This window comes from Dasypus novemcinctus, chromosome 4, assembly GCF_030445035.2.
Source record: "Dasypus novemcinctus isolate mDasNov1 chromosome 4, mDasNov1.1.hap2, whole genome shotgun sequence".
NCBI lineage: Eukaryota > Metazoa > Chordata > Mammalia > Cingulata > Dasypodidae > Dasypus > Dasypus novemcinctus.
The window spans coordinates 163,336,009-163,354,585 of record NC_080676.1 but is presented as its reverse complement, the minus strand read 5'-3'; the positions used below and the strand labels follow the sequence as shown (position 1 = coordinate 163,354,585).

The following is an 18,577-nucleotide window of genomic DNA, read 5'->3' as shown; positions in this document are numbered from 1 at the left end:
GCCATTCTTGGCTCAGTGGTGTGGTGGTTGACTTTCTTCAACTCCATGTTGGCTGAGTGGGGTAAGTCCAATAAGCCAGAGTGTAGGAGCTGAAGTCTGTTGAGGCACAGGGCCTGGCTATCATATGGTCAGTCCAGAGATTCAGATCCTCTGGATATATATTAAACCCCAGCACCAACTACAGCTCTGGTAAATGTAACAGGAAAGGCTTGTGAAAAAAGATCACATCTGAGTCCAGCTCCATCACACAGATACACAAATTCCAAAGAAGGGCCAACTGACATGGCATTGAACTCGATCTGCCATGACCATAGAACCTGTGGGTCTCTGTAGCCCTCACAAGAACCAATACCTGGGGTTGTATCTATTTTATCTGTCTCTGGGACTCTGCTGAGGTGTGCATAAGGGCGACCCCTCTGATAACCTCCTGGCTCTTTTTTGAAGACTCATAGCCATATAAACTCATTTGTCCTTTCCGTTTCCCCCTTGATTCAGGTGAAAAAGCATTTTTAACTCCTGGTATTATATGTAGACTGAGATATTCTGCTGGTCCAAGTTGACCCTTGTATTCAAGGTCATTTTCTAGTTACATCATCAGCTGGTACTTGGTAGTAATCCCTCGGCGCCAGGGAGGCTCATCCCCGGGAGTCATGTCCCACGCTGGGGGAGAAGGCAACACATTGACATGCTGAGTTTGGCTTCGAGATGGACACATTTGAGCAACACAGAGGCTCTCAGGAGGTAACTCTTAGGCACCCTGCAGCTCTAGGCCTTGTTCTTATTTCAGGTGTACAGGCTCACAAGCATAGTCATTAATATCAAGGGCTCATTGTTGGACCTTCATTCTTTTTTTGTCTTTGCCGTTGTATTTGGGGGATTGCTGCTGTTCCTTTAGGGACTGTGATAAGAGCTCCCCTGGCTAGGAACTCAGCACTCCCTCAATTGTTGTTTTTAATTGTATTCACTATGAAAATATCCAAACATTTTTATGTACACTGGATATATGCGCTATAGAACTCCCTGCCAACCATGTGTCCCCTGTCAATAACATCCCATACCAGTATTCCTCCGCTGTCATTGTTGAAACTCTCTGTGATCCAAAACCTCCTGAAAAGTGAAGCCCAATATATTGCCAGTTTTCCTTATTAGTAAAATGCAATATAGCGATGAATTTAAAGGTTAGATATAGAATACCTATTAACTTGGAAAAATTAAGGTAAAAATAAATTGTGGTATCAAAAAATTAAAAAATGAAAAAGCTTTGTTTTTGATGTTTTACCCTCCATCACTGCAATAAGTGTTGCCCTGTATGCAAATTGACAAGGCATCTTCTTCCGTCTTTTCCTCAGTGTCTACACCCCATCCTTTTCCTTTCTTTTTTCTAATTATTAAGCTTATCTTCACAAGAGTTTCAGATCACAGTAATTCACATATACAATATACAGTACTCCCACATATTCAACATAAAACCTTTTCCCTTCCACAGCAATAATCTTTTTACATATTCGCTTTTCTTAAATGAAGGGCGCCTTCCCAGTCAACGTGGGTGGGGGCGAAGGGCAGCGTGGCTCGGTGACGACGGTGGCGCTGAGTGGTGACCACCCGCTCGCGGCTCCTCAGGCAGCCTGACTGTCGTTCCCTGTGAAGCACGTTGTGGGGCAGGCGCCGGCCACCGGACGCAGCTCCCCCTCGCCGCGTGGCTCCCGCCCGTCCTTCCCAGCCTGCGTGGTTGCCCGGTGCCGAACGTTCTTTCACCTGAAGGGGCCTGTCTGTTTGCTTTCTGGACAGATGACAAGACGTTCCAATGTGAGATGTGTTTCAGATTCTTCTCCACCAACAGTAACCTTTCCAAACACAAGAAGAAGCATGGGGACAAGAAGTTCGCCTGTGAGGTCTGCAACAAAATGTTCTACCGCAAGGACGTCATGCTGGACCACCAGCGCCGGCACATGGAGGGTGAGTCCCGCCAGCGAGGGCCACTGGCTGCCTCCTCCGGGAGCCTTGGGTCGCGGCTTCCGGGCGCCAGCCCCGCGGCACGGACGGACTTTAACTGAACGGGGTGTCAGCAGAGTCGGAAACGTGCAGAAGGTCCCTCGGCAGGGACAGGCATGGGAACCTGGAGTGTCTGCAGGGCTCAGTGTTACGTGGCCGTTACAGGCGTTTTTCAGAGTTTCCAAGACGGTGAAAGAAAAAGCTTCGGGTGTGACAAAAAGTAGGAAAAACACACCATGAAGTGCTGTATGCCGTGTGCTTTCCGCCACGTGCACAGTAGAGAATGTCCTGGGTGGGTCTGTGGGTGGGCCGCTCAGAGTGGCCCCCGCTCGTTCCTTGTACTCAGCGTCTCCCGGGGGCGCGTGCTGACCTACCGCCCGCCCATGGCTCTGGGAGGTGCCCAGTGCGAGAGGGGAGCCCCAGGGTCGGCTGAGCTGGGGAAGGGTGAGGCAGCAGTGGGGCAGGAATGGGGTAGAGGTGGGAACGCGCTGTGGGCTGGGGGCCCGCACTCCCCAGGTGGGGTCTCGCCGCGGAGTGGAGCATGGCCGCGGCTGCCCATGCAGGGGCAGTGGCGCCTGACGGCCGCCTGTGCCACCAACATGCTCACCCACCGCGGCCTCCCAAGCCCCTCTGGGGAGGCCTTTTGAAAGATCCTGCTCTAGAAGCAGTCGTGATTTTCTGCTCCAACAAATCCTTTTTAAAATTAGTGTTTTCATCTGGTAATCCTGGTTTTGACTCTAAAAGCTCCTCCTCTGTGATGGCCAATGGAAAAATCATTTTTGAAAGCATTACCAGTATCTGCTTGTCGACTAGAATGTCAGATGAGAAAGCTGTGCATAAAGCACGGAGAACATGTACAGAACACAAAACCACACGTACACACATCATCACACCTTCTTCTAGAACAAGATGGTTCACATCGTGTATAATTTTTTGTACTTTGCTTTTTCAACAACTACCTAAGAGGACCATAACTCTGCCTTGAGCCTTTGGATTGAGCACAGTTACCTTCCCCAGCCCTTCTACCTCTTCCACACTGTAGAATTTTAGATGCCCGGAGCCCTGGTGTTCTGATGGCAGAAACCGCCACCAACTTGCATGCGCTGGCGTAGCCTCCCTCCTTCCCCTCCGCTCTCGGCCCGTCTGGAAGGTGGTGCAGGAGCCACAGTAGTTGCTGGTGCCGAATGCTGTGCAGGTGGCGTCACTTATACGCATACTTGTCCCGCTGCTGTGCATAAGCCTGCCCTCCTCAGCCTGCCCCCCATGACTGCTGAGCTGAAATTAGAAGTCCACGCGTTCACAGGTCCGTGTCTGTTTCCTCTCTCGCTTGGTGGCCCTGGACAGTAGGAGTGAGGCGGGTGAAGAGAGAAGACCTGGAGGCCGGCAGCGAGAACTTGGTCCGCTACAAGAAGGAGCCTTCCGGGTGCCCTGTGTGTGGCAAGGTAACGCTCTGCTCCTGGTTTCAGGATCACCCGCGTAGAATGGGTTATTAGGTTCAGACTCGGCTTTACACCTAGACTACCGAGGGCGAGAGTTTTAGCATAAAGAGAGACACGTGTCAATCTGACGCGTCTCTCCATCACACGCCATCGTCGTTTTGCTCTTTTCCGCGATTAAGACGGGTCTGCAGAGGTGGAACTCCGCTTTTCCAGGTGTCTTAGTTGGCTAAAGGCCGCTGAGAGCAACATTACCAGACACGGGAATTTGTAGGCTAAGAGCTTTGGAGCTCTGAGGTGAAAGTGTCCAAATCAGGGCGTTGTCGGAGAGGCCGCCTCACCGAGGTCAGCGCTGGCGGTCCCGGCCCCTGCTACGCGGTGGGCACGGGGCAGCCCTCTGGTCTGAACCTCTCCCCCAGGCTTCTCCGGGCCTCCTGGCCCCCGAGCTTGGCTGTGGGCGCCCGGGCACATGGCTCAGTGCCCCCTCTTCTCTGGGCCTCCTCGGGCCTCCGTGTCCGTGGGGTCCAGTCTCCAGCCTCGGGGGCCTCTCTCGGCCTCTAGGCCTTCTCCGTCTCAGCGTCCCTCTCTCTGCGAGTCTCTGCTCTCAGTCCTCCGTTTATAAAGGTCTCCAGCGAGGGGCCCTGACCCGCCCTGGGTCCCGCCTCCCTGAGGCCAGGCAGAGGCCCCTGCTGGGACCCTAAAAGGCCCCACGTCCACCGGAACGGAAGCCCCAAGGACAGGATCTGCCTGGGGGCCACAGAAAGCTCCAGACTGTCACCCACGGAGCCTTCCCTGTGGGCCGCGCCTCCAGCACCCCGCTTCCCTGCCCATGCTGGCGTCGGGGGCAGTGGGGCACAGCGGGCTGAGGAGGGGTGCTTGCTGCCCCGACGGCGGGCACACTGGCTCTGTGGCCTTTGAACTCAACTCCCGGTCCTGGCACGCTCTGACGCCGTCCTCAGGCGCAAACTGCATTGAGAGCACCAAGGCGGGCGGGTCAGCTGTTGGCGCAGAGTCCAGGGAGGGCTGGGTCCTCCACACAGCTGCCGGATCCTTGGCACCTGGACGGTGCGCTGCCCGGCAAGGGAGAGCCCTCGGCACCACCTGCGCCAGCGGGGCACTGCCTTTGCGGCCAGGTCAGATGGCCACATGCAAACGGGGCCGCTCTTTTGTACGCACGCCTTGCTCCTGTCAGAAAATGCGGTCACTTCTCGCTCCCAGGATGCGTGTTTGTGGGAGGCCCGCTGCGTTCACAGAGGGCTGGGGTCTGCCCAGGCGGGCACCGGAGCTGGCAGACCCCAAGGGGGGCTCTGGGTGTGCTCGGAGCACGTGGCCCAGGTGGCTTCTGGAGCTGCCGCGTGAGGGCGGCTGGCGCGTCCCCGGGGGCACGTTGGGCACGTTGCTGCTCCGTCAGCCATGCTTCCCGTCCACACACGCTGCTGGGGCCTGGGGATGACGCCACAGACCCTGCCACCCCCGGAGCCAGTGGCTGGAGAGCTCAGGCCCCCTCTGCTGCCTGCTGTGGTGCCAGCTCTGACCTCTTCCAGCAGAAAGGGAAAGCTGTGTTTATGTGGGAAGCCCTCATTTTTTCACCCCACAAAGCAAGTCAGTCAGCAGGGGGATGGAGCCTGTGGGCGGTGCTGGGGCTCCAACCAGGGGAGCAGCTTGGGGCTGGCAGGCGCCCGAGGAGGCCTGGTGAAGCAGATCGCACGGGCCTTGCGCTCCAGAGCAGCCGGGGCGTGCCAGTGGCACAGGGGAAAGGGGCCGCTGCAGGGTGACGCCCGGGCGGGGCAGCATGGACAGGCTGTGCCTGTGTCCTTGGGTTCCGGGCCACCCCCCTCTGTGCTCCGTAGAATCCCACCACGTGTTCCGGGCCTTCCCACTGTGTGCTCCGTGGAATCCCACCACGTGTTCTGGGCCTTCCCACCACATGTTCCATGGAATCCCACCACGTGTTCCGGGCCATCCCATGGTGTGCTCCGTGGAATCCCACCACATGGTCCAGGCCTTCCCATCACATGTTCCATGGAATCCCACCACGTGTTCCGGGCCATCCCATGGTGTGCTCCGTGGAATCCCACCACGTGGTCCAGGCCTTCCCACTGCATGTTCCGTGGAATCCCACCACGTGTTCCAGGCCTTCCCACTGCATGTTCTGTGGAATCCTGCCATGTGTTCCTGGGTGGCCCATTGGGCGTTCCATGCCCTCCCACTGCTCATTCTGGCCGTCCCACACGCCTTGGCTTGTCCCACCACGCGTCTCACACAGGCTCACCCTACATTCTAGGCCATCCCACCACACGTTCCGGGCCTGCCCACCTGCTCACTTCTGCTTCTCGGGGAGCACCATTGAGAGCAGATGTGCGAAGCCACCTGGCCCTGTGCGCCGAAACGCGTTCTGTTCTTAGAGACGTTCGTGGACTGGTTATCATGAGTCTGCACGGGGAGTAAAACAGTGCGCATGTTTTAAAAACTGAGTTCCCTGCTGTTTCCAGTGCTTTCTGTCCTCGATGTAGCCTGCTGGGAGACACAAAGGAGTTAGTTGACACCTGTGCCCCGTCCCTCTCCAGAAACCACTCGTCTTCCGCTCCTTGGTGCAGCCGCCTGCCCTGCGCCTGTAGCTGTGGTCTCGTGGCTGCCGGCGCTGGCTCGCCTTAGCCCTGCGCAGGAGCTCGGCGCAGCCCCCGGTAGTGGCTGCAGCGCCGTCTTCCTTGCAGATGTTCAAAAGTCCTCAAACTTTCTGTCAAAATCTTGAAAACTTTGCTATGAAAGCATTCACCTTCTGTTCCTTGGAACTTATTTCCTTTCCCCCATCTTGCATCTTCTGCTCCACTGAGGATGTGTGTGGCCAGGTGAGCTCGAGGAGACCACTCCCAGGTCCACAGGCCGTGGGACTGGCCATCCAGATGGAGACACAGGCCCTGCGGAGCGGCCCCACACCTGGCTGGCCCCTGCAGCCGCCTCGTCCTCCGAGCCCTGCTGGTGGGCCCCTGGCCGTGCCCGTCTGTGAACGAGGGTCCCAGCCCCCTCCAGGGGTGGGTGTATGTGGCCCCCAGTAGCCACTACTGAGCGAGCGCATGAACCGACCCCCTCACTCCAGGCCGGCAGTCTCAAGACACGGGAGAGGTGATGGGACGGTGCGTCGAACTCAGTATCGCAATCCGAGGCGTGACCCTCGGCCACTGGCGCCCTTCAGGAAATGCCAGGCGTTTCCGTGAGTTACTTCCATCCCAGTGAAACGTGTAAATGAACTAAAATGGAGCTCTCTTGAACTACCTTTCATAGGGAGAACTAGAAAATCATTATTTCCCTACGAAAATCTAAGCAAGTGTTTAAATGACTGGGAAAGTGTAACGAGTCTGGCGGCAAGTGACCGTTCTCTCTCAGACCTGGAGGTGCCGTCAGGACGTAAGGTTGGGACAAGGCTGCGTGGCGTTCTGGCGTCTCCATGCGTAGTTCAGGTCCGTCACGTGAGGCGGGGCAGTGAGGACCTTCTCGTCCCCTGACCGCGTCCCGGCCCCTCTGCCCAGGTGTTCTCCTGCAGGAGCAACATGAACAAGCACCTGCTGACCCACGGTGACAAGAAGTACACCTGCGAGATCTGCGGGCGCAGGTTCTTCCGCGTGGACGTGCTCAGGGACCACATCCACGTCCACTTCAAGGTGAGACTTAGGGGTTGTGTCCCCTTCAAGGTGAGTCTTAGGAGCCACGTTTACTTCAAGGTGAGGCTCAGGGGCCACGTCCACTTCAAGGTGTGGTTTAGAGGCCACATCCACTTCAAGGTGAGAGGGCCACGTCCATTTCAAGAGAGACTCAGGGCCACGTCCACTTCAAGGTGAGACTCAGGGCCACGTCCACTTCAAGGTGAGACTTAGGGCCACGTTCACTTCGAGGTGATACTCAGGGCCACATCCACTTTGAGGTGAGACTCAAGCCACTTCCACTTTAGGGGTGGCTCAGGGCCACATCCACTTCGAGGTGAGACTCAAGCCACTTCCACTTTAGGGGTGGCTCAGGGCCACGTCCACTTCAAGGTGAGGCTCGAGCCACTTGCACTTCGAGGGGAGGCTCAGGGCCACGTCCACTTCGAGGTGAGGCAGGTCCTGGCGCCCACAGCCCAAGGCCGCTGCCAGCTCAGGCAACCACACAGCTGGGGTGTGGTGATCAGAACAGCACATGTCCAAGCCTCACGTCCGCTCATGTCCTTGTGAGGCAGGCGTTCAGCCGAAGGCACAGGCCTCTGTGGAAATGCCTGTGCCTTGGAAGGGGGAGGAAAAGAACAATAGTGAAACTTCCCAGAGGAGCCCTGAGTTTTGCTTAAATAGAAAACTGGGCCAGAGCTGGGCCCCGTCAGCCTGTGCTGCCAGGAGTCAGGTGCCAGGTGTCGGGAGGAACCACCGGGGCAGGAGGCCCCACCATCCCAGGAGGGGCCGTCGGCACAGGAACGCTGCCTCCCCCAGCTTCTGGCCCAGCCCACCCCCCACCCCCTAGAGTGAGTATCAAAGAAGCATCCCTTGTGTCTTCTTCAGAGGGAGATTCGAGCAGGGCCGCAGGGACGTGCCAGCCCCAGGTCGTCAGGCACCATGGCGAGGCCTGGGGAGCTGGGGCACGTTAGGCGGCCCTGAGTGCCGGCGGCCCTGAGCCAGGCTGGGAGCCAGGCACGCGGGGCGCGGGCTCCTGCTGCCGTCACTGCCCCCACCACCCCCCTCTGTGGAATCCCGCCCTGACGCTCAGTTCCGGCAGCTGCGGAATCTGAGTCCCGCGGCCGCCCGGCGGTTTTACCACCAGGGACAGCGGGAGAGGGTCCCGCAGACGCGGCTGAGGACCTGGGGCCTGGGTCTGAATGCCAGCCGGAGCCGGGCGACGAGGACGCAGGGCGGAGCTGGGGCCAGCCGCCTGCACCGCCAAGCCTCCGCTGGCCCCTGCCAGGCAGGCTCCTCGTTGCCGCTGTGGCGTCGGTGGCCGAGGAGAGCGCCACCTCCCCGACTTGAAAGCAGAACTCGGGGCTGTTTTCCAGGACATCGCGCTCATGGACGACCACCAGCGGGAGGAGTTCATCGGCAAGATCGGCATCTCCTCCGAGGAGAACGACGACAATTCCGACGAGAGCGCCGACTCGGAGCCCCACAAGTATAGCTGCAAAAGGTGCCAGGTAGCTCCACCGTCCTGGTCGGGGCCGGGGTTCATGACTGCGGGGCTGCCGGACCCCACAGCACAGCCGTGCCCCGACAGCCGGGCCCATGTCACGGGGCCACCGCCGCACGAGCCGCATGCTCCAAGCCTGGCCGGCACGTCTGCGCAGGACGGGAGCCGAGCGGGCCGTGAGCCAGGCCCTCCCCTCTCCCCCTTCTCCCCCCAGGCCCCGAGCCCACCAGGCCTGCCCTGTGCGTGGGCAGCGGCCTCAAGAAGGGAGGCCGGAAGGGGCCCTCGGGGGGGCTCGGAGCTCCGGGAAAAGCCCGAGCCCTCGCCACACGCCGCTTGGGCCTGCCTCAGCGAGGGCTGGGTGCCAGCGTGCCGTGACCGGGCCCTTTGGGCGCACAGGGCATCCCGGGGCAGCTTGGTCGAGGGTGACAGCAATGGCCACGGCTGCACTCCCGTCCTCCATGGCAGCGTTTAAGGGTCCGTCCTGTCTGGCCCCCAGCTCACCTTCGGCCGGGGGAAGGAGTACCTCAAGCACATCCTGGAGGTGCACAAGGAGAAGGGCTACGGCTGCAGCACCTGCAACCGGCGCTTCGCCCTCAAGGCCACCTACCACGCCCACATGGTCATCCACAGGGAGAACCTGCCGGACCCCAACGTGCAGAAGTGAGGCCTCGCGGGGATTTGGGAGGCTGGGGGCGCGGTCCTCGTAGCTGGGCAGGCCGGGGGACACGGTCCTCGCAGCAGGCCAGGCTGGGGGACACGGTCCTCGCAGAGAGCAGGGCAGGCCGGGGGCACGGTCCTCAGAGGGCAGGCCAGGCCGGGGGCGCGGTCCTCAGAGGGCAGGCCAGGCCGGGGGCGCGGTCCTCAGAGGGCAGGCCAGGCCGGGGGCGCGGTCCTCAGAGGGCAGGCCAGGCGAGGGGCGCGGTCCTCAGAGGGCAGGCCAGGCGGGGGGCGCGGTCCTCAGAGGGCAGGCCAGGCCGGGGGCGCGGTCCTCAGAGGGCAGGCCAGGCCGGGGGCGTGGTCCTCACAGCAGGCCAGCCCGGGGGCGCGGTCCTCAGAGGGCAGGCCAGGCGGGGGGCGTGGTCCTCAGAGGGCAGGCCAGGCCGGGGGCGCGGTCCTCAGAGGGCAGGCCAGGCCGGGGGCGTGGTCCTCAGAGGGCAGGCCAGGCCGGGGGCGCGGTCCTCAGAGGGCAGGCCAGGCCGGGGGCGCGGTCCTTAGAGGGCAGGCCAGGCCGGGGGTGCGGTCCTTGCAGAGAGCAGGGCCTCGGCTCTTGCCTTGGTCATGTGGCCAGGTCTTGGGAAGCCGCTCATCACCTGGGCTCTGTCTATCTCTGTCCTCACTGCCACCCGTCACGGTTTTCTGAGGACTCACAGCCTGCGGGGGCCGCGTTTTAGAATGAACAGCCTGGTCGCGCCTGCTCCAGAGCCGCGCGGAGCAGCCCCACCTGTATGCGGTTCTGGTGCCGCCCGTCCCCGCACACAGCCGGCCACTGCTGCCCGGGGCCAGGCAGGAAGGGCACTCGGGCGTCGTCGCCCTCCCCCGTCTCTGCGTCCCTGCCGCCTCCCCCGCGGTAACCTCGCCCCTGCCCCCAGGTACATCCACCCCTGCGAGATCTGCGGGCGCATCTTCAACAGCATCGGGAACCTGGAGCGGCACAAGCTCATCCACACAGGTGGGGGACACGACCCCGGGGGTGGAGAGGCTGGGCCTCCCTGGGCCCCCGCACAGCCCCGCTCGCCTCTGCTGCTTTCCCCGGACCCCCCTGTCTTGCCCCGCCTGGCCGGGCCCCTCTCCAGCTCCCGCCCGTGGCCACAGCCGCCCCGGATGGTCCCAGGAGGCGATGGGGACGGCTATGGCTCCCTCCCTGCCGGCACCTTTGGTGCCACCCTGTGGGGGACAATGCAGCCGTCAAGGTGTGCCTCTTTTCCAGGTGTGAAAAGCCATGCCTGCGAGCAGTGTGGGAAGTCCTTTGCCCGCAAGGACATGCTCAAGGAGCACATGCGCGTGCACGACAACATCCGCGAGTACCTGTGTGCCGAGTGCGGGAAAGGTTTGTCTAGGGACAGGGGGCACAGCGACGTCCCTGCAGGGCCAGGGGGAGGGGGCGGCAGGTGTACCCACATGAGCCCTGAGCAGGGAGAGGCCAGTACACCTGCATGGGCCTTAGGTGTGTGTGTGGGGGGGGGGGGGCAGGTGCACCTGCTGAGGCCCCAGGTGTGTGTGTGGGGGGAGGGGGACAGGTGTAGCTGCTCAGGCTCCAGGTGTGTGTGGGGGAGGGGAGGCAGGTGTGCCTCTTTGGGCCCCAGGTGTGTGAGGCGAGGGGGGCAGTGCACCTGCGTGGGCCCCAGGGGAAGGGGGAGCAGGTGCGCAGTGTGGGTCCATGGTAAAGAGAAGGGAGCAGCTGTGCCTGCAGGAGTGGGCCCCAGGGTGGGGTGGGGCAGGTGCGTGTGGCGGGAGGTGCGGGCACCCAGCCTCACAGCCAGAAACGGGGAACCCAGGCCGAGTCCAGAGCAGTCCAGCCCACCCACCCCCAGAGCCCGGGCAGCGCTGTGGTCCACTCTTTGTAGGGAAACATGAGAGCATGGAAGTCACGCTGCAAAGGGCTTTGCCAAGGCTATATCCGAGGTAACTCCACTGACTTAAACCATTTCCTTGAAAACAAAAAAACAAGCGAGCTGAATGTTGAAACCAGGAATCTAGAAGAAAAGTAAGGTAGTCCTAAAGGTGAAAGGCATGGTACGCACAGGCACCGGTAAGTGGCTGTAAAAGCGGGCAAGTGAAGGCCGTGCTGCGCTTCGGGCCGGCGCGTGGCCAGGCGTCCCCACGGCGTGACGGCAGGTGGAATTCCTGATGAACTGCTGGCGTCCGCCGCACGTCGAAGGCGCCTTTCCCACAGCCCAGGCGCTTTGCCGTGATAACGTGAGCCGAGTCAAATAATAATGAATCTGTTGGTAAAATATCCCACGCCAGTAAATGAAGTAAGGGCTAAAAAAAGATAATCCCTGTCCATGCTGAAATTTTGACTGTTTCCTGTTAAAGAAAAAGCTTTAAACCATGGAGCAGGGATCCTCCTTTCAAGTGACAGCCAGCTCCATCTGTCCTGGGAGCTACAGGGGTGTCCTCCTTCAAACAAGGCACGAATCAAATCCATCTGCTTTGCCACTTAGGGGTTTTTGAATTTTATATTACATAGTTTTTTCCCCTTTATTTTATTTTTAAAGATAAAACAGCAAGCGTGAAGAAAACAAAAACGCCTGTAATTCCACTCTCTCGATAACTCCAATCAGCATTCTAAAAATAACCTGACATGTAAAAGCCTTAAAACCCCAACTGCACGGAAAAGCATGAAATGTACTTGCCCTTTGCCCTCACCCCAGAACCCCAGGCCCTTTCTCCAGAGGTAAAAGCAGGCAGCAGCTTCTTGCCCATCTTCCAAAATAACTTTGCACAAAGACAGCATGTAGATTGTTTTACTGAAAAAGTAGCACACGGACCTAGCCAAAAAAAAATCTATCTTGATCTATCTTGAATAATCCAAATGGATAGGTAAGAAGCTAATTTATTCCCACCTCAGACCTTCACTACTGTGCTTCTCACGAACATTCCCAGGCCTTTCTGTGCATGCCTCAGCGATCCTGGCGCTGGCTTTCGCTGTCCCACCTCGCTGAGCGCCAAGGCCTCGCTCATCCGGGCCTCGCTCTGCGCTGCAGCAGCCCCCACCCCCTGCCGTGAGTTTTTCCAGCCCCCGTCTCGCTGGCAGCCCCACCCCGCCTCCATCTATACTCTCCTTTCCAGCTCCCCCCAAAACGTCAAATTTCTGAAAAGCAGGGTGGACCTGGCCGGAGGAGTCCCGCTCAGAGCCACGTGGGGATGGGTGGGGCAGCGGCAGCCACGCAATGCCACCCCTTCTGTGGGCAGAGGAGTCGGGCCTGGGTCCCTCAGAGGCCTGGACCCCATGCAGCTGGGGTGCCAGGGAGAGACAGGCAGGGCTGAGGGTAGACCCCAGGCAGTGGTATGCAGAGGCGCTGTCACACTTGAAACCTACGACGTGCTTAGTCTCACGATCTCTTTTGTGAATTCTGAATACGTTAAAGAAGATGCTGCTGTTAATCCCTTGATCACCCTATTTACCTCCCAAAATACCAAGTTATTAGTGTTGCCACCACAGGCGCACAGGCACGTGCGTGTGCGTGTTTTTCTACATACCCTGCTCTTTCTCTACTTCAAAATGCGTCTTCAGAGGCTTTCCACACCCGGACCGATTTTGCCCTCCTTTTTTCTTAAAGCCTCGTATGGCAGACCCCGGACCCCGTGTGTTAGGGTTTCCCGGCAGTCTCCTCGCATTCCACAGGATGTGGCAGGGAGCGTGGTCACCTGTCCTGGACCAGCTTGTGGATTTCCTGGACGCCCGAGGACCGAGTAGGGGCCATAGTGGGAGCGGGACAGAGGCGCTCACCTGACGGGACGGGGCTGCTGTGGACCGGCCAGTGGGTTTCCCTGCAGGGCCGCAGCAAGCAAGGATGCCCAGAAAATACCTTGCTCACAATTACGCCACGCGCCGCTGCAGAGCCAGGGCTGGTCTTGGCCAGAGGCTCTGTGCCCACGGAGGAAACCTGACGTTTACAGACGTAAAAGGCCGTGCCCAGTCCAGGTTTGGAAATTCTAAGTCTTTAAGAGCACCACTTCCCCTCCAGGTAATTGGCAGATGTGAGGGAGACAGAATCAAAATCCTAAAAAAGGGAGTTTTAAGCCATTTCCACCATGGGGTGATTGGTTTCTTTGCGGACTTTGTTTTTAAATGGCAAGAACGTCAGTGTTCCTATCCCTGGCTGCAATGGGGTGCTCGAGAGGGGGGTGAACCCTTCTGTTTTTCCAGTGTCTTCTGTCGTTTTGTGACTGTGTAATTTTCGTAGCCCCAGTAGCTTAGGAACCTCTGCTCTTTCTCTGGGCTGCAAGATCACCCGGCTTCATGTTGGGGCCTTTGGCTCCCCCTGGTGGCTCCCCAGTGCCACCTCGCTCACGGCTCGTCCCAGGTGCTGGGACGCCCGCCTTTGCCTCAGCTACGCAGAGGGGTTTCAGGGGCGCCCCGCAGAGAAGATGGGAAGGGCAGGGGACTGCCTCCCCCGGCCACCGTGGGCAGTGGCGGCAGCGGGCTGACGGGGCAGGGAGGCTGCCCTTCCCGTCCCATGAGGCCAGCAGCAATACGACTTTCGGGGGTGACGGCCAGTTAGCTGTGGCCGCCGCTGCCTGCTGGCCGGGTCTGGGCGATGAGCAGCCCAGCTCTCGGGGCTCCCCCGGGAAGCAGGCACACAGCGAGCCCTGGGGCGTGGGCCGCCCCTGCGCACCCAGGGAGGGGACGTGCCTGGCCGCAGACCCCCCTGCTCCAGCCGGTCCTCGGGTCCTCCCGGGCCAGTTCAGACCCTGCCCAGGGAGGGGCGGCAGAGCTGAGGACTTCAGCTTCTTTCCGCACCTCACGGACGCGTCAGCTTAACCTGCAGGTGCACCGACTGGCAGAGGCCGCATCCAGTGGCCTTGTTCTCCCCTTGGTTACGCCTGGGCTGTCAGTCCTTGGACTCAGTCTGTTGGTTCCTCTGCGTCCCCCCGGTGTCATGGGACACCCCTGACGGCTGCGGTCACCGCGTGCCCGTGGAGGTCAGCCGTGGGCGCGGCACCGTCTGGCGCTGCGCCCCGGCCTCGGCGCTGGGGCCGGGCACCGTCGGGGCGGGGTCCCGGGGTCCCCTGCTGACGTGCGTCTGTCCGGCAGGCATGAAGACCAAGCACGCGCTGCGCCACCACATGAAGCTGCACAAGGGCATCAAGGAGTACGAGTGCAAGGAGTGCCACCGCAAGTTCGCGCAGAAGGTCAACATGCTCAAGCACTACAAGCGGCACACGGGTGAGTGCCCGGCACCAGCCCGCGGGCTTCCGCGTCCTCGGGCGGCCGGGCTCCGCCGAGCCCAGGAGGCGAGGCCAGGAGCTGCGTCACCCAGACAGCCTCAGCGTGCCCCGAAGCCACCTCCCTGCCCTGCCGGGCCCCCCGTGCAGAGGGCGGGCACGTTGGTCAGGCTGGGAACACAGGTCACTGCCCGCTTCGTCGGGGCGCTAGGCAGGAGGCACCGGTTCCCTCGAGGAACGTGACCAGACGAGCATGGGCAGGTGGCGCGAGGCCGCCCCACGCTTCACGGTTGGAGGCACCGGGAGCTCCAGAGGCCCCGCGGCCAGGGAAGGCTGAGGCCAGTGCGGCCAGAACCTTGTCGTGACCGGGCACTGTTGGCCGCACCCTCTCAGGCCTCCTTCGATCCAGTGGCCGGGGTGGCGCTGGCCTCGTCCACACTGAGCCCACTCCTGCAGGCTCGCCCCGGGCTTCTGGGATCGGAGGCTTCATGTCCGCACTGGACGCTTCTTTGTGTGTGACCCCGGGGGCGTCCTGGGGTTTGCTGATCTGAAGCCCCCGGGGGCTTTTCCCAGGCTTGTTGAATCAAGCTCTCGCATGGGGCCCCGCCTTTACTTTTTTTTAAACTGGTGAAAGGGAACTTTATTTACATCTTAATATTTTATGTCTTTTTTTAAAAAAAGAAGTAAAGCAAATACAGCAAAATATTAAGTTACTACTTCCGAATAGTGTGAATGTGGATATTTATTATTATTTGTCCTTCTTTATTATTTTTTCGAGTTTTCACTCACTTCCTCTGGTAATCAACTATATGCTCTTTTCCAGTACTGGCAGGAAATACTGGAAGTGCTAGACACATGGAGAAACAGTACAGTACTGGGCTTCATGTGTGATTTAAATGGTGCTCAGAGTAAACGCTGGTTCTATGCGATTTTAGCCTTAACTGACAGCCTTAGTAGTAATCCTCTTTTAAGATGAGACTCACTACATACACTAACACAATAACTGAAAAGCAAACTACACGTAAAACCTTTCTTCCTTTCTGTATAAGGTTTTTTGAAGGACCAGTCTTTTGGGCAAAAGTTAATCAAAAATGCTTTTTAACCTTTCTTTATGTGTTTTTTACCTTTTGTATTTCTTCTTTGGACAAATGTCTATTCAAGTCTCTTGCTCATTTATTAATTGGGTCGTTTGTCTTTTTATTGTTGAGTTGTAGCATCTCTTTACATATCCTGGATATTAAACTCTTATCGAATATATGATTTCTAAATATTTCCTCCCATTGAGTCGGCTGCCTTTTCACCCTTTTTGTGAAGTCCTTCGAGGTGTAAAAGTTTTTAATTTTGAGGAGGCCCCTTTTATTTATTTTTTCTTTTGTTGCTTGTGCTTTGGGTGTAAGGACCAAGAAACCACCACCTACCACAGGATCTTTAAGATATTTCCCTCCATTTTCTTCTAGTATTTCATTGGTCCTGGCTTTTACATTTAGGTCTTTGATCCATTTTTAATTGATTTTTGTATAGGGAGTGAGGTAGGGGTCCTCTTTCATGCTTTTGGTTCTGGATATCCAGTGCTCCCAGCATCATTTGTTGAAGAGACTGTTCTTGTCCTGTTAACATGGTTTTGGTAAGTTTGTCAAAAACCAGTTGGAATAACAAAAAAGAAACAAAAATTTTAAAAATAAAACCACTTGACTGTAGAGGTGAGGGCTTATTTCTGGACTCTCCATTCTATTCCACTGATTGATGAGTCTATCTTTATGCCAGTACCATGCTGTTTTGACCACTGTAGCTTTGTAGTATATTTCAAGGTCAGGAAGTGAAATTCCTCCCACATTGCTCTTCTTTTTTAGGATGTTTTTGGCCATTTGCACATCCCCTTCCAAATGAATTTGGTAATTGCCTTTTCTAATTTTGTAAATTAGGTTATTGAAATTTTGATTGGTGTTGCATTGAATCTATAAATCAGTTTGGGTTGAATTGATATCTTCACGATATATTCTTCCAATCCAAGAACACAGAATGCCTTTCCATCTGTTTAGGTTTTCATTGATTTTTTTAGCATTGTTTCATAGTTTTCTGCATATAGGTCCTGTTATTCTTTGGTTAAATGATTCCTGGTGTTTGAGTCATTTTGTTGCTATTGTAAATGAAATTTTTTCTCCTGATTTCCTCCTCAGATTGTTCATTACTAGTGTACAGAAATGTTAATGATTTTTGCATGTTCATCTTATATCCTGCCACTTTGCTGAACTCATTTATTAGCTCAGGTAGCTTTGTCATAGACATTTCATAGTTTTATACATATAGAATCATGTCATCCACAAGTAGAGTTTAACTTTCTCTTTTCCTATTTGGATGCCTTTTATTTATTTACTTTTTCTTGGCTAATTGCCCTAGCTAGAACTTCTAGCACAATGTTGAATAACAGTGGTGTCAGTGGGCATCCTTCTCTTGTTCCTGATCATAGAGGGAAAGCTTTCAACCTTTCCCCATTGAGTATGATGTTGGATGTGGGTTTTTCATATATGCCGTTTATCATATTGAGGAGTTTTCCTTCAATTCCTATCTTTTGAAGTGTTTTTATCAAAAAAGGATGCTGGATTTTATTGAATGCCTTTTCTGCATCAATTGAGATGATCATGTGTTTTTCTTTCTTTCAATTTGTTAATGTAGTATATTATATTAATTGGTTTTCTTATGATGAACCAGCTTTGCATACCAGGAATAAATCCCACTTAGTCATGATGTTTAAGTATTTTGATATACTGTTGGATTCAATTTGCAAGTATTTTGTTGAGAATTATTGCTTCTGTGTTCATTAGAGAGATCAGTTAGCAATTTTCCTTTCTTGTAGTTCCTTTATCTGGCTTTGGTATTAGGGTGATGTTGGCTTCATAAAATGTTTTTGGTAGTTTCCCCTTCTCTTCAATTTTTCGGAAGAGTTTAAACAGGATTGGTGTTAATTCTTCTCTACATGCATGGTAGAATTCACCTGTGAAGCCGTCTCGTCTTGGACTTTTCTTTGCTGGGGGATTTTTATGATGGATTCCATCTCTTTAAATGTAATTGGTGGGAAACAGATGTGACTCAACCAGTCGGGCGCCCATCTACCATATGGGAGGTCCAGGGTTCGATGCGCAGGGCCTCCTGGTGAGGGCAAGCTGGCGCACATGCTGAGCTGACCCACGCAAGGTGCCGGCCCATACGGGAATGGCACCCCTTGCAAGAGTGCTGCCCTGTGTGGGAATGCCTCCCAGCGCAGGAAAGCTGCCCTGTGCAGGAGTGCCAGCTGATGTGGAGAGCTGGTGCAGCAAGATGATGCAAGGAGAGAAAATAAGAAGGCAGCAGAATAGGGAGTTGAGGTGGCTCAAGAGAGTAATCACCTCTCTCACACTCTGGAAGGTCCTAGGATTGGTTCCTGGAGCCGCCTAATGAGAATACAAGCAGACACAGAAAAACACACAGCAAATGGACTCAGAGAGCAGACAATGGGGTGAATGGGGTGGGGGGCAGGGGGAGTGGGAAATAAATAAAATAAATCTTTAAAAATATATATAATTGGTTTGTTAAATTCTTGTATTTTTTGTAGTATTGGTGTAGGTTGTTTGTGCAGTTCTAGGAATTTGTCCATTTCATCTAGGTTGTCTACTTTATTGGCATACAGTTCCTCATAATATTCTTGTATGATCCTTTTTATTTCTGTGGGGTCAGTCAAACTTCACCCCTTTCTCTTCTGATTTTATTTATTTGCATCTTCTATTTTGCTTTTAGTCTAGCTAGGGTTATGTCAATTTTATTGATCTTCACGAACCAGCTTTTGGTTTTGTTGATTTTCTCTATTGCTTCTTTGTTCTCAATTTCATTTATTTGTGTTCTAATCTTTATTATCTCTTTCCTTCTGCTTTTTCTGGAATGGTTTGCTGGGTGTTTTTTGTTTTTTGTTTTTTGGTGGTGGTGGTTTTTGTAGTTTCTCCAGTTCAATTAGATTTTTTATTTTTAGCCCTTTCTTCTTTTTTAATATAGGCATTTAGGGCTATAATTTTGCCTCTCAGGACTGCCTTTGCTGTATCCCATAAGTTTTGATAAGTATGTTCTTGTTTTTATTCATCTCAGTA

The 18,577-nt window shown here is 55.9% G+C and overlaps 1 protein-coding gene across 3 annotated transcripts in view; it reads left to right on the top strand.

The window, feature by feature from the left end:
• PRDM15 (PR/SET domain 15) overlaps positions 1 to 18,577 on the top strand; it is a 110,323-nt gene that overhangs the window by 62,595 nt on the left and 29,151 nt on the right. For 2 of the 3 annotated variants that reach the window (XM_058296275.1, XM_058296276.2), the window contains exons 12-19: positions 1,789 to 1,956; positions 3,337 to 3,434; positions 6,956 to 7,087; positions 8,443 to 8,577; positions 9,067 to 9,230; positions 10,160 to 10,239; positions 10,498 to 10,617; positions 14,332 to 14,463. In XM_058296275.1, the coding sequence (XP_058152258.1) occupies positions 1,789 to 1,956; positions 3,337 to 3,434; positions 6,956 to 7,087; positions 8,443 to 8,577; positions 9,067 to 9,230; positions 10,160 to 10,239; positions 10,498 to 10,617; positions 14,332 to 14,463 (1,029 nt within the window). The remainder of the gene's footprint in view (positions 1 to 1,788; positions 1,957 to 3,336; positions 3,435 to 6,955; positions 7,088 to 8,442; positions 8,578 to 9,066; positions 9,231 to 10,159; positions 10,240 to 10,497; positions 10,618 to 14,331; positions 14,464 to 18,577) is intronic. The other variant, XM_058296277.2, reaches the window with a different exon arrangement.